At 41.1% G+C, this 15,932-nt stretch overlaps 1 protein-coding gene across 1 annotated transcript; it reads left to right on the plus strand.

The window, feature by feature from the left end:
- Nucleotides 1–591: 591 nt before the first annotated feature.
- gmeb1 (glucocorticoid modulatory element binding protein 1) lies at nucleotides 592–15,323 on the plus strand. The gene is made up of 11 exons (XM_034125193.1): nucleotides 592–678; nucleotides 2,351–2,540; nucleotides 3,143–3,195; nucleotides 3,275–3,390; nucleotides 4,498–4,601; nucleotides 6,276–6,412; nucleotides 7,287–7,412; nucleotides 7,522–7,659; nucleotides 9,708–9,845; nucleotides 10,435–10,958; nucleotides 12,986–15,323. The coding sequence occupies exons 2-11, from the start codon at nucleotides 2,416–2,418 to the stop codon at nucleotides 13,250–13,252; spliced, it is 1,728 nt and encodes a 575-aa protein (XP_033981084.1). The 5' UTR covers nucleotides 592–678; nucleotides 2,351–2,415; the 3' UTR covers nucleotides 13,253–15,323.
- The last annotated feature ends 609 nt before the right edge of the window (nucleotides 15,324–15,932 follow it).

Raw genomic sequence — 15,932 nt, forward strand, 5'->3', positions numbered from 1 at the left:
GTTTAAAGCAAAACAAAACAATGCTCTGTGCTTCAGTATTTAAAAATGTTCACATACTACGATAAAGACACAATGTACATAGATATATCTTTATAAGTGAAGCTCAGGTATGCAATAATACTATCTCTCTTGTATACAATAAAGATAATAGTCAATAAAAGGAGTTTGAGTGGGATTTTGTCCAGGTTTACAGGAGCAAAATAACACATTTGAAAGTGGAAAGGCAAAGCTATGGGCTCTAATTTTGCAAAAGTTGCCCATGGATCTTGAAAATTAACATCATAATTCACATTTTAACAAGCAACCCTATATGTTACACCTTGGCAAAGCGTGAGGATGATTTTTTAGGAAGTTTGAAGCAAAACAAAACAATGCTCTATGCTTCAGTATTCAAATTTTACCAACTTAAAATGCAAATTCAAGCAGAAAGACACATTCTACATAGATATATCTTTATAAGTCAAGCTTATAAGGACACCAGGTATTAAAAAACACCATGCCACTTGTATAAAATAAAGTCACCACTCAGTAAAAAGAGTTTGAGGGTGATTTAGTCAGGGTTTACAGGAGCGAGATAACAAGGCGAGCGCTGTGCAGCAGGAAGTCAAGCTGTATCTCCGAACTGCGCATGCGCCGCAGCTCTCCTCAATCTATCGCTGCGTTTCTCTCCATAAAACGGTAAGCACGAGCTATTTTTTTAACTGTGTTATTTTAAACATGTTTATATGTAATACACCAGCCGATCTCACGACACTGGCGCTATTTTAAGCCGCGGAGTGATGTGTATTTTACGCATGGGGTGCAGCGGCCGCACAGAATGGAGACGCCGCCGCCGCCGTGCCGTTGTTTGCTGTACGTGCCGCCGCACAGGGAGACGTCATTTTGAGGGAGAGTTAAAATGTTACGAAGGGACGTACGGTTCACACACACACACACGTAACCGTCACACTGTAAATGCAAAGTGGTTACCCGTCTCGGTGTGTATAGCTGGTGGATTTTAGTCCAGATTCACACATATAGTTACGCCCTTGCTTGAGCCATAATGGCTACCGTCGAGCTTCAGTGTCTGTGTGTGTGTGTGTGGATCTAAATAGCATTAGATAGACTGCATACAGCGAACGTGATAACCCACGTAACTTTGACAATATAGAGGGTTTTATCCGCTAAAATAATGCTGGATTTATCTTAAAAGTGACCGAGTGATATACTTACCTCCATGTCAACTAGCATCCCTTTAAAGCATGTTTCTGTTCCACAACGTTCGTGGGTAAAGCACACTAACCGTTACATGTTAATTCAAAATCGGACAGTTTAAAATCAGTGTGACGACGTCAGTGGTTTAAAGTAACTAGGTTAATTTACTCAAGTCTTGTACTTTACCTGAGTATTTTCATGTTATACCACTTTATATGTCTGTGTTTCTGTGTGTGTGGATTTAAACAGCATTCAGGCTTCGGTCCTGATAACCCTCTCCAAAAAGAGTGTTTTATCTGCTAAAATAATGCTGGATTTATCTAAAATGGGACCGAGTGATCTAACTGCCTCCATGTCAGTTAGCATCCCCCGAAATTACGCAAAACTGTGGTTTCTGTTTCCAAACGCCCGTGGGTAAAATACACTAACCGTTACATCTTAATTCAAAATCTAACAGTTTAAAAACAGTGAGATCACGTCAGCATAAATAGGATAATAATAAATAAAATAGCTAACTTATTATTACTATTATTATTTACCAGTCGATATAGTGTTGTGATAAATAAAGCACATCAATAAACATTTTATAATAATTAATATTGCTAGCCTTAATTCAAACTGTTCCAGGGATGGAAACTAACTAAGTACATTTACTCCAGTACATTTGAGGTACTTGTACTTTACCCGAGTACTTTCATTTTATACTACTTTACGTCTACTCTTCTACTTTATGGAAATCTATTTTGTACTTTTTACTCCACTACAATTATTCTACAGATTTATTTCCTTAATAAATTAGGATTTTGACACAATACTTAGGAAACACTTTTCAAATAGGATTATTTGGTATAGATCTAACCATCCAACGTTATATCTAAATAACTATACCATGAGTGGGTAAACAGAACATTAAGTGGAAGAGAAGAATTGCTGCTTTTGCTTGTTTACAAGTGTGCAAAGATGATATGAAGCCTATATATAATGTTTTCTCATGTGACAAAAGCGATATCATGATAAGGGCTCTTCAATAAATCGATATTGTGATATTATATTTCAGTCGTTTTACTTACGTTTATCTTATTTAACTGTGTTTATGTAACATGTTTATGATTCTAATTCTGTTGTCATGTTTCCTAATGTATTCATCTCTCTCCAGATGAACGTACTCCTGGATAGCTGTCCTATGAAAGCAGCCCCCCCGTGCTCTCTGCTCTGAGCGTGATGGCGACCGCCGGAGAGGTGACGGTGTCCTTGGCCGAGGTGGTGATGGTGAAGGCTGAAGACTGTGACCCCGATGACCCCAACAAGACTCAGGTCATCCTCCAGCTGCAGTCCATCCCCACCGGGTATGTACCTCTTTACATATACCATCCATGGTATGTACTGAGGACAGGGGTGGTCTAACTGAGACTGAAATACTTACTTTTAAACATCATCATTTAACACAGCTACAGGGATACCACATTATCAGCTACCATCAGGTTAACAACAGTGGGACAAAGGAGACTTATCCTAAGTAGATAAGATGCACAGACGGTACCCTCTGGTCCCCAACGCTTAAGAGGGGTCTCTCGGCCTTTATGTATGTATTCAGTTGGCCTGTATCTCAGGATTTAATTTATTATTGTGCAGAAAACTAAATTAAGTTGTATTATTTAAAATAGTTCCTCACAAAGTAATTCAATAAAACTTATCTCTGATGCAATATTCACAGGAAATAATCAAATCAAAATTCATAACAATTGCCTATTTTTCACACATTTGCTGCAGTTATTGTGTCATTTTATAGTTTTGAAATGTATCTGCACTGTTTTTGTTATGCATTACTTATAATATGAAATATGTGTCCCGTAGTCAGAAGTAGTCCGTTTTCTCAATGATAGAAAAGGCTCAAGAACCACAGCTCTGTACCACGGAGAAGAAACATTAAACACAGTTTCCTTTACAGAGAAGAATCTGCTGAAACAGACGCAGCCGTCATGACGGTTGAAGCACATGAAGGTGAGAGAACAGACAACAACTACATATATTACATTAGAAAAATGTATATATTTATTTAAGTTCGGTGTCATTCTTTTAGAACAAACTGACGGAGATGACGTTGAAATCGGCTGTCCCATAACCTGCGGAGACTGTAAAGCTTTGCTGCTGGTGAAGAAGTTTGTTTGCCCGGGAATCAACGTTAAATGTGTAAAGGTTGGTATTAATCCTGGTTTTTAAGTCTACATTGAATACGTTAACATCCGCAAAATGTGCAAAATGTGCCCTTATTCTGATAAAAGACAATATTCCTTCTTACTGTTTACATGGTTAACAAAATAGGTTATTCCCATATATGTAATATTCCACCTGCAGCATCTTCCAATCCTTAAACCTCCTTCTTGATATGGTCGACTTTGTGATATCTGCACACACCCAGAAACCTGTTTATATACAAGTCTTACATAATGTTTAAAAGTAGACGTTTGTTCCAATCAGAAATCTCCTTGTGTTTGTTCCAATCAGAAATCTCCTTGTGTGCATGCAGCCCTTTCCAGAGCAACAAATAATGCTTTAAAACGTAAACATGCCGGATTTTAGCTTTGAGCTAGTTTCCATCCGTAGTCCCTCACATACAACATTTAAGAATGACACATTTAAAGACTGTTACAATGGTTGCTATACTCGACTGGACACAGCTGAACGGCAACTAGGTCACTCAATAGTCACACATGCACTACTTCTCGTGTCCCAGAATAACTGCGTCACATGTCCTATTTCTGCTCTCTTTAAACATGTCAGCTTCAAAATGCATTATGCTGTTTACAACTGCAAGTGGATATGTGCTTACTATGGCTGTTAAAAAAAATAACAACCTATTGTTATTTCGGGGCTAAAATCCCTGTGTTCCGTGTGAGTTTCTCTCTCACACACACACACACACACACACACACACACATCCCCGAAACGCCTCCATTGTAACAGTCAATATGTGACACTTGAGATTCTATTAGTTAGCGCTCCAATAGATTGTACTTTATAGGCTTAGGGGCGGGACATCTCTAAGCAGTTGACCAATCACAACAGAGCCGGCCAGCTAACCAATCAGATCAGACTGGGCTCTGGTTTCAGACAGAGGGTGAAAAGAGGTGCTGCAGCACAGGCAGTATGAGAAAAATAATTTTTGAACATTAACATGCATGTTTATGAATGCAAAGCCTCATCAGACTCAGACATAAGGAGTACAGTATGTCATTTTGCTTTTAGTTTGTCTAGTGTTTTATCCGCTACACTGGACTAAATGTCTTTTTTTCCCCCCGCCAGTATGAAGACCAGCTAATCAGCCCCAAGCAGTTTGTGCACATTTCTGGAAAAGCCACTCTGAAGGACTGGAAGAGAGCCATCAGGATGGGGGGGGTCATGCTGCGGTGAGGAGACTCATGTCTGCATTAGAGCCGAAATCCAGGGTTAAATATTCAGAATTCTGCCTCGATGCACTGAACACAACATTATAATGATCACAGTCTGCATGCAAACGCTTACTCATACGTCTTCAATAAATATGCTAAACCGTGACTTAAAGGTCACCTATCGTGCTATTTTTAGGCAATAGCATAGGTCTCAGATATATAAAAATATATAAAAAACATGTCTATGAAGTGTTTTGCTCAAAATACCAAACAGATCACCCATTCTAGCCATGCCTCATATCCCTCTATTTCACTTCCTGTTTCAAAAGTGCTGATTTGAGGTATAAAGCTTTAAAAAAATAAAAATTGATAACAAAAATTAAAAGGAGGGGGCTGAGCTCATGCGGGACCCGGCAGCTACTGTCTAAACTAAATACTGCCGTGATGAAACGCCATATCATGGATTATCAAGGATTATTTCTGAAACAGTATGGAGCTCAAAGGCTTTCTCTCTTGCCGGTTATACCACAAGGTGAGTTCCTTTTTATTTCCTGCTTCTTCACACACATGCTCTCCAGTAGAGGTTAGCTCTGAGTGTTAGCGATGCTAATGTAAACACCGACCATATTACGTCCAAAACAGTCTGGCATTGTTTCTGATAGCAACGTTTCTGATTGGCCCTGGGTGTAAAGCCAGCCTACATTTCAGATATTACGTCATATCGGACACAAATCTGGATCAGCTCCGTTGTACCCCTGTTTTTAGAGATTTGGGTACGGAGGAAAAGAGAGAGGGTTTTATTTTCTGACGATGCGTGAGTTCCCCGACACACCGGGGACACATCTTTATGTATAAAAGACATTAAAAAGTGCATTTTGCATGATAGGTCCCCTTTAATAAAGTATTCTGTGTAGCTTTATATAAGTGGATTAACTAAACTTTATTCAATTTCTAGTGAGATATGAATGAGATGGTTATATTAGAGCTTTGTTTTTTGCTAAACCTCCTGTTTCTTTGACTCTTGTCTTATTATATATGGCGTATTCTTGGTAAAAAGAAAAATGACAGTATATGAGGGATGTTTAACAAGCTGTGAATGCTCATTTTTGTTATGGGACTTTCTTTTACAGACATAATTCAAACATGAACAGGACATGAAAACCTTTAAATAAAAAGAGCACTTAAGGGGTTTAGCCCATTTGAAACTAAGCAATGAATACATTAAATGCTTTGACAATAAACACATAAAAAAATGTCATCTGTGGAAGCCGTGGCGCTGTAAAAAGCACGACCAATCATCTGAGCCGGCCCGGCTAAAATAACTGGATGGCCTACCTGCCTGTCAGCCTTCCATCGGGGCACAAACTTATCTCGTGCCCTCATTGGTCATGTGCGCGTTCGTGTGTGTTGGAGGAGGGGCTCTGTGAGGAAGTCTGAAGGAAGGGGCAGATTTTTTCCGGTTGTGTACTTTCAAATTCTAGCGCACTCGAGCTGGTTTCTCCATTCTTACCCACCCTACCTTTTAAGTAGATACATAATGTAGTAAAATAGGTGCACTGAGCTCAAAACACACCAAACGTTAAATATCATTGATAAAGGTTGCAATTCCTTTTGGTAGTATTGATGGGATCATCGGTGTCCAATTAAACATTGACTAACTGTCTGAAACCCTTCCTCATTTCTGCTCTCTAGAAAAATGATGGATTCGGGTCAGCTGGACTTCTATGAGCACAACACGCTGTGCACCAACACGTGTCGCAGCACCAAGTTCGACCTTCTGATCAACAACACACGCTTCCCCCCCGACGGCACAGGCACCTCCTCTCAGGGTGAGCACACACACACACACACACACACACACACACACACACACACACACACGCACACACACACACACACACGCACACACACACACACACACACACACACACACACACACATACCATGTGTACATCACATCAGGGCACATTACATTGACTTACATGCATTTCCTGGAGACTTATCCTAACCTTAACCAAGTCTTCACCCTAAAATGAATGATTCCCCTCATGGGGACCTCCATTATGTCCCCACAAGGGAAGCGAGTCCCCACACGTGACTGTGTAAACAGATTTAGGTCCCCACAAGGATAGTAATGCTAGGACACACACACACACACACACACACACACACACACACACACAGGTCACATTCATGTCTGTATTTCTGATTTATAAATCGGAATAAAAGCGATTTAAGACTGTAATAAAATACTAATTTCCCCAACATGATGAGCTATTTTGTGATTATTTTCTGCTGTTTTACACTTTTAGTTTTGAGGCATTGTTATACCAGACTTGTATTTTTTTTAAATAATTACAAATATTCTTTAAATAATGATTTAGTGTTTCATAATTATGAAGATGAAGTATCTTCAAATTAAGACTAAGTATCTCAATTGAATATACTCAAAATATTTACTATTTTTATGAAAAGAATGGCTTAGTAACTATTGGAAGACTAATAATGTCAAAATAATGACTTGGTATATTCAAAAAATTAGTTCACTTATTGTTTTCGCCCTTTATATGTGGCTGCCAAAAATCTGCTGCATGTTTTCAATGTAGCATTCAACTCACATTATCCTACGTCTTTATTGTTGTGCTTTTAAAAGGTAATTTCTTATATCTGTATGTTTAATTTGCCATAATCTGTGACGTACAGCTCAGTTGATTCTGGGTAACGGCAGCACGGCGGGCGAGGACAAAGCCGAGACTCTGAGTGCCAAGATGGACTGGATCACCAGTTCACTGGAGGCTGCAGAGAAGAAGGAGACCAGCGAGATCTCAGGTCCCACAGAGCACACACCCACTACACAGAGAGTTAATATCACCATTACTTCATTCACAGATCACACTCGGAGCACACGTGTGACTTTGCTGTGTTTGTGTTTCCACAGAGGACACGCTGAACTTCTGGAAGGGCATTGCTGATGTGGGTCTGCTGGGAGAGGTGGTGACCAACATCAGCACGGAGCTGCAGGAGCTGCTGAACGGGGTGAAGCAGCGCAGGGAGCCGGCGGCCCTACAGGACACAGGTACACTGCAAATACAACGCATCACGCAGAAGAAACTAGGGCTGTCAAATAATGAGATAACGCGAATACCTTAAAGGTCACCGATTATGCAAAATCCACTTGTTCATGTCTCTTCCACATCAACATGTGTCCCCTCTGTGTAAAGAGACTCTGAAAGTCTCAGGAACAAAGATTCTCTTTTTGTCCTGATCCATTTATATAAAAACCTGTCTGAAAATGAGCTGATCAGATTTTGGCCACTTTATGATGTCATAACGATTTTTTGGCTTGTGTAACCATTAGCCAATCACCAACCAAGGTAACCCCCCCCCCCCCCCCCCCCCACCTTATCACCTGAATCTCCTCCTAGAGCAGTGGTTCCCAAACGGTGTGCCGCGGCACACTGGTGTGCCGTGAGGCAAGTCCGGGTGTGCCGTGGGATTTTGTGACAACCATACGTTATTATTGCAATATACAACTACACAAAAATAATAATTTTTTAATTTACTATATCAGTACTTTGTATGCACTCATTTCATAATACAGAGGCAAACTCTATACCTAAAAACAATTCTTTTAAAAAAAATCCTCACAGAACCCCATATTTCGCTGTTAACGCAGTTGCAGGTGGGAATTATAAGACCGTGACACATCGAAGGCTGAAGGACAACACTAGAACTGTGTAACTTTTTTTCAATAAAATATTAAAGTCTTCCAGTCCGTGACTTTTCCTGAAAGTGTGTTATGTAGCACCCTATGTTGTTAAAAATTGTCAATTTATACCTATTTCCGCCCAGCGGGTCATATTGACCCCACCCCTTTTCATATAAACATGACGTGTTGCTATAGCAACGCCTTTTGTCTACTGCGGTTCCTTATAGATTGAGAGATAGATTGAGAGAGAGAGCGATAGATGGATAGATATATTGATAGATAGTTATAGAGAGAGAGAGAGAGAGAGAGATAGAGACAGTCTGTAGTGAAGGAGTGCGCTCCGCAGCAAACAGCTGTGGGGCGAGTTGAAAGTACGTTATGCTGGCCGCGGTGTCTAAATAATGCTTCCGGGCCAGCGGGCCATTTATAATGTCGAGCCCTGAGAGTCCACAGATTATATTGGTATACGTTTCATCCCTGTGCTTTGATGAAGCCTAATTTGATAAAGTTTCAAATTAATTTCTGAAATATTTCGTTAATAAATATTTCATGAGTAATATAGTTGTCTTTGTCACATTTTATTTGGCATTAGTAAATAATTATGCACATTTACAGATATTTTACATGATATGAGTGATAACACGTGTTATAAGGGCTATTTCGCACAATAGGTGTGCCTTGAGATTTTTACTTGTCCTTTGGTGTGCCTTGGGCACAACAAGTTTGGGAACCACTGTCCTAGAGCACCATGGTGTTCTTTTTAACCAAATCTCTCTCAGAGGGGCGTGGGGAGGGGCTCCTTATTTTCATCTAAAGTAACACACAGAGAATCAGCACTTTTGAAACAGGGCTGAAACAGAGGGGATTATGGGATGCTGCAATGATCTGTTTGGTGTTTCAGCCAATCAGAGACAGGTTTTGTATATATCTGAGACCTATAATATATTGATGAAAAACAGTATAATAGGGGACCTTTAAGACGCTTTTATAAGAGCCGCTTGTGCATGTTCTGTGATTACGACCCTCGGCCTGCCCCGTAGTTTGAGAGGAAGAACGTTTGGAGTGAGAAACTCCCTCTGGAGGGAACACAAGGATTTTAGCCTTACAGACCATTCACATGCACTAAATCCTTTATAACACACTACAGGAAAAATCTATTGACAGCCTTAGAAAAAACATGTATTTAAATCTCGCTCCAAAGTGCTTGACAAGAAGTGAACGGATGGAGGAACAAATTCAGCTGCTGTCAGAAGCTGATGGATGAAATTGCCAAACATGAGAAAGCCTTTTAAATGTGTGATTTGTGTACGGATAATGAGTAAATACTTAGTGTTTGAATGTTTACCCCGGCTGGATTTGTTCCTTCTCTCTGACTGACTGAGTGACCCTGTGATTGATTGCCGCACTGATCCCAGATTCCTGTCTGGTAGAGGTGGCGGTGCTCAGTAACCTGGCTCAGGTGTTCGGCCTGCTGGACTCAGTGAAGAGGATCGTGGAGACAAGGAGGCAGCAGACGGACCCGAGCCAGGAGCAGGTCCTCTGCACGCTCAGCAGTGAGTACACACACACTCCTCTTTACATCCGATCACATTAGATAACATGTACTTTATTTACAAGTTCTAAAACACGACTTTGTGTCTGTTAAGGTATATCAAAAGAATGACTCAAATTAATTTAGTAAGACGAATTAATTGCTTTGAATAGTAGCAAGGCTGCTAGCAATAATAGATCCACTTGTCCGCATATAATGCCACTCTTGATACTAAATATGACAACAAACAGAGATGACATTTCAATTGAGTTTAATGTGTGTGTATGAGATTAGTCATAACAATTTCCAAATATCACTATTGGCGCGTGCAAAATCTACTTTTTAGTAATGGAGAACAATTATTTGTGATCTTACGATTGTTTCTTGTTTATAGAAGCAGATCGATCATCCTGTTTTTATGAAAAATTAGGAAAAAATCAGTCAATTGTCTTTGCAAAATACTGCCACTTTGTCTGTTGCCACTTTAAATTACATTTGAATTGAGTTTTATGTGAGTTTTGAGATTTGACTTGACATTCAGATACATCTCAGATAAGTACTGAAGTGCACTCTGATAGTTAATAAATGCGCTGACTGTGTTCTGTGTGTAGACCTGGAGGTGCAGCTGGAGGACCAGAGGAAGCAGCAGCAGGTCCGAGCTCTGCTCTCCTGCCCTCAGCCCGCGGCCAAAACAAAAACCCCCCCCAAGCGTCCGCCCAAACGCCCCCGCCTGCAGAGACCCGCTTCCACCAGCGCCACCATCCTCTCCTCCCCCATCTCCCAGCAGCAGACCCTGCAGCCCCAGCAGTTCACCGTGCTCTCCCCCATCTCCCTCACCTCCATGGGGCAGCCCTTCACCATGGCCGGCCTCTCCTCCTCCAACACCGTCACGCTGCTGCCCGCCGGCTCGCAGCTCTTCACCCGCTATATGCTGGCCGGGGACGGGAAGACGGACACCATCACGCTGCACCCGTCCTCCGGCCTCACGCTGCTGGGCACCGCGCTGCAGGACTCGGGGCAGCTGGGCACCATGGTGAGCCCCGTGGAGCTGCTGCAGCTCACCCAGCAAGGGGGCGGAGAGGGGATGGCCCTCGAGGGACAGATGGTGGACGGAGCCATGCTGGTGCATCACGAGGTGACTACATCTTGTTCTATTTTTTAGATGGATAGAGACTGTTAAACACCTGAACTTTTTAAAGAACATCCATGACATTCATCTGTTTGCAACTCATATCAATATTCCAATTACTTGTATATAGACTATTCTGCACTATTTCTATTATATTATATTATATTATATTTACTTGCACTATTATCTGTTTTATTGTGTTGCACTGTTGGAGGAGCCTGTGACCTAAGAATGTCATTGTCATAACTACCCTGTAGCTATGTACACAATCTAATAATTTAAATTTCAAGAACCACTCATTTGGCAATAGCTAGTTAGAGAGGTAACATTTGCTTCCTAGCTTGTTAGATGGGTAGCTGAGGTAACTAGGTAGATAGATAGATTGATTGATAGAATGCTAACTTTTGCTAGCTAGCTTGTTAAGTAGATAGCTAATGTTCGCTAGGTAGATAGTTAGAAAAACTTCGCAACAGCAACGTAACTTGAAACGGTGGCAGCTCTGATCGATATTTACTGTGATTTTCCAAGTCTGTTCACAGTTTGTTTTCCACTAACAAGTCCTAAACACTGCAGAGCCCATACCGTGTTCCTGTTAGTGTTTACTTCCTGTCTGTCTTCTTCTGGTGATTTATCTGCAGTCCAACCTCTTTCCCTTTCCACCTTGATTCTCCTTAGCACCAGTCATTATTTGGTTAGCAGCGGTGTGTTATCGAGTATTAACAACCTTAGAAATTTCCAAATTGACCAATCAGAATGCGTTGGTTACAAGTGTTCTTTTAATCACAAAGCTATGTGTTACTCTGGTTATTACCTGAGGCCTGTACTACGAAGCTGGTTCAACCTAACCTGGATATGTTTGAGTTAGCCGGTTGGCCCAATCCAAAACATACGCGCTCTCGCTAAGCTGTACTACGACGCTGGTTATCAAGTGGATCGCTCAAGCCAGCCGTGTCCCATCTAGTTAGGTGCGCGTTCACATGAAAGGGGTGGTATTTGGAGCATTCGACCAATCACAAACACGGACAAGCGTACTGACAGCACAGCGTCATACTTCCTGAATGAAAAGTGAACTTTAATATTAGTCAAATATGAAGAAGTTAAACTTTAAACATCCATGATTTAAACACTTTATCCAGGATAAAAGCCACATAGCTGCACCTGCAAGGTGAATACAGCTGGTAAAAGAAAAAGCGTTTGAATGCGTACATTAACAGGTTTATGAAATCACTGCCCCGTCCAAGACACGAGTGGATCTGACTTTAATTACATTTGACTCGAGTGTTTCGTCAACTTAATGTGTTGCTTAAAATAATACTTCTGCATACAGTATGTGACACTGTGAGTGTTGCACGGCCAGATACGGCTCAGCTGACTCAAATAAGGAAATATATGATGCATTATGATGTGATATGATATGAATGATAATGGGACACATCGACGTCTGCACTCACAGTGCCGCGGACTGTACGTAATGTTACTCTGATCCGGTTACTTATGTTGTGGCAGATATTTAAGTAAGCTTTCTTAACGCTAATGTTATAATAGTCAGATTGCTCTGAAGATGGGAGGGGATATTCTATTCATGTTCACGTTCACACAGTCAGTTGATTTTTGCCGGCCGTCTTTCCTGCAACGGCAGTTTTTCTGTATTTCCTCTATCCTGTAATATGACTTGATAGCTTTAAACTCCGCACACGGAGCTCTGATTGGTCAGCAGGCGGTGCTTTCACTGAGTTGATCTCTTAGCCTGCCACCTAACCTGCTCCGGAGCAGGTTTGCCGCTCAGCATAAGTTACCATGGAAATCTAGCCTGCTAAAAAGAGAACCAGCGTCGTAGGACCGGAAAGCCCGAGTTTTCCCTGAAGTCAGCCGGCTAAGAGAAAATCCGGCTTCGTAGTACAGGCCTCGGGGAACGGGGAGATAGTAATGTTTGTATTTGTAAATTGTCTGTGTGTTTGGTTTGTGAAGCACTTGCAGTTACCTTTTCTGTATGAAAAGTACTATATAAATATAGTTTGATTGTGATTCTTCAGGGCGAGGTGGGACAGGAGCACACGGTCATCGAGATCAACCCGGCGCCCATGGAGCAGGCGGTGGGCGTGATGGAGCTGCAGCTGAGCGGGGACTCGGGTCAGGACGCCATGATGATGCAGACCGGCATGGAGGAGACGCAGTGCCAAATGCAGGAGGTGCAGACTGGGGGGGTGGAGGGGCTGCAGCTGGACGCCAGCGGACAGCTGTCGGGCGTCCAGATCGTGGTCATAGAGGACAACACTCAGGAAGAACACAAGGACAAATGAGACTCTCTTATTTTATCCCGCGGACTGTCAGACTGTAAATACTGAATCTCCGAATCCACTCTTTGCCTTGGCCTAAGACCAAGCTCTAGGGGAACAGTCGACCTGCCAGCAATGTGAACCCGGAAATGTTGAGTACCCCACATTTTTATGTTAGAATGCAGTTTTGAGTGCCCTAAAACGCTCAAGTGGACCCAAATTCATCAAAACCAGTCCCCGGGAGTACAGGTACGGCCACTTTCTGGTTAAAACTGCCCTGAAAATGGCAGAAATTAATTCAACATCCTCAATAACTATTGTATGTATATGCTCATTAATGCTTATTAATGCAACTTATGGTAATTTTGCATATTGCCCAACTTGTGAAAGTTAGCTGGGAACCCATACTTTATATTTCTTACATAAAAACGTTGGGGTACTCAACATTTCCGGGTTCACGACAGGACTCTATGAGCTGGTGAATAGACTAGTAGTCAGCCATTTTTCCTTTTTTTGGTGTGTGTGTGTGTGTGTGTATGTGTGTGTGTGTGTGTGTACATGCTCCCTTAACATTTGTATTGAAACAAAGAGGCTTCACAACAACAAATATTCTGTTGCTTATATCAGTTTTGTATTTTAAGTACAATTGCGGTTTATTACAACTTGAAGTATTAGTAGTTTTGGCTCTGATTTCTAGCTGTTATAATGACATTGTACTCATCAGGTTACATACTGAGATGGGGCAGAACAAAAATCCAGAAATCTCACAAAAAATGTGTGTTTGTGTGCCCACAGTTTTCCTGTACGATGATTCCCAACATGTTGCGTGTTCACTTGCGGTTTTATTAAAAGGGCTGGATTAGAATTTCCTTAAACACAGTTTCCCATCAGGTCCATTTGCTCCATAGCTGTGAGGAGACTGATGTCTGATTCGGCAAGAACATGTTAACATGCTATTTTAAGGGATAATTACCTTGGGTACAGATTTAGAGCTAAAAGGAATACTTCCTCATCACCAAAATGACCATTTGTATATCAACAACTCTCCCTGAACTCTTGGAGAATAGTTTCTTACATGCTTCGACAGTGAACGAAAAATCTCCAAACGTATGAAAGTCTGGATGAATCCAAGTAAGACGGGACCTCGTAAAACAAAACATACATTTACAAACTAACTTACGCAGACAAATTCAAGTCTCATTTGTACAGTTCTGTGCTCATATTGCTGTTACTACCAACCGTTAACATTTTAAAGAGATGTACAGTATAATTAGCCTGATGTCTAACCTTTATTTTGGTCATGATGGTGCTTCACATCCACATTTACAATACAAAATCTATAGTGCAAAACACTAAAGTAATCTGTCTCCCTGCTCGTGTGTGTTGCCCTTATCTCATCAGGGACCTTTATCAGTACAATGTCTTTTAAAACATATAGAAATTGTTGCTAAAACTCCAAAACCACCCGAGTTGTAATGATGTGGAATCCTCCTTTAAGCCACGTGAGGACAGAAGAGCCCTTCAGCTGTAGACACTCCACACCTTTCACTGTTGATCAGACTCATTACCGGGGACAGTGTTGGTGTCGCTGAGGCACCGTGGGAAGAATTGCACTGTTTGTATCGTGGTGTGTTGTTTTGTCTGTCTGTGACGACAGGAAGACGTTTGCCTGCTCTCGGAACATTTCTTTAGGATTGTTTTTAATGTGCATAGTTTAATGAAAACTCCTCTCTGGAAACGCTCATGCACTTGTTCTCTCAGTGTTTTTTTTGTATCATCCTCACACTCCATGCATTTCCTTCACCCATTTCAGTATGATAGACAGTGTGAGCTACTGGGCTTTAAGTCAATATATAAAGTTAATGTCAAACTAGGTATGCATTTTTTTTACACTTGTAGAAGTAGTGTTATCATATTTATTGGTTTGCAGACTAAAGTCATGGGCCTCTCTGTTTAAACATGGGTTAATTGATGGTTCAGGCTCGCATCAACACAGTCCGGTTCTATCATTTCTTATTATTTAATTTAACAAATGAGGTTATTTGCATACTGACTTTGTAATGTGTTTTAATATCAGATTAAAACAGAAAAATAACAAGTGGTTGTTTGAGTGTTTCTCCACCAGAGGGCGCTGTGTGCTCACCACACTGCGGGATGAAGCTGCACACCCAGGTAGAGCTGCATTAATAATCATTATTTCAATAAAGGTTTATTTATATAGCACTTTTCATGCAAAGGATGCACACAACATGAGACAAACAGAAAATAAGATTGAAATAATGTCAAATGTTAAAACGTATTAGCTCACATACAGCATGTACACATCATACGTATTTTAGTCCTATAAACCTAAGGGAAAAATGATGAAAATGTTTAAATAATAATAAATAACAACAATAATAACAAATGTTTAGACTCAATAACATGTTCTTTATTAATTCCTGTAATCTGCAGAGTCATGGTGGCTGTAATCTGCAGCGTCATAGTGTCTGTAATCTGCAGAGTAATGCGTCATGGTGGCTGTAATCTGCATAGTCATGGTGGCTGTAATCTGCATAGTCATGGTGGCTGTAGTCTGCAGAGTAATGGTGGCTGTAATCTGCAGAGTCATGGTGGCTGTAATCTGCAGCGTCATAGTGTCTGTAATCTGCAGAGTCATGGGTCATGGTGGCTGTAATCTGCAGCGTCATAGTGTCTGTAATCT

Source organism: Trematomus bernacchii, unplaced genomic scaffold (genome assembly GCF_902827165.1).
Source record: "Trematomus bernacchii unplaced genomic scaffold, fTreBer1.1, whole genome shotgun sequence".
NCBI lineage: Eukaryota > Metazoa > Chordata > Actinopteri > Perciformes > Nototheniidae > Trematomus > Trematomus bernacchii.

What these genes read in the sequence shown, in the direction of transcription:
- gmeb1 (XM_034125193.1), top strand. Translation starts at nt 2,416, where the DNA reads ATGGCGACCGCCGGAGAGGTGACGGTGTCCTTGGCCGAGGTGGTGATG. An exon ending in GACGGTTGAAGCACATGAAG is followed by an intron (nt 3,196 to 3,274) that starts GTGAGAGAACAG and finishes TCATTCTTTTAG; the next exon opens with AACAAACTGACGGAGATGAC. An exon ending in ATGGGGGGGGTCATGCTGCG is followed by an intron (nt 4,602 to 6,275) that starts GTGAGGAGACTC and finishes TCTGCTCTCTAG; the next exon opens with AAAAATGATGGATTCGGGTC.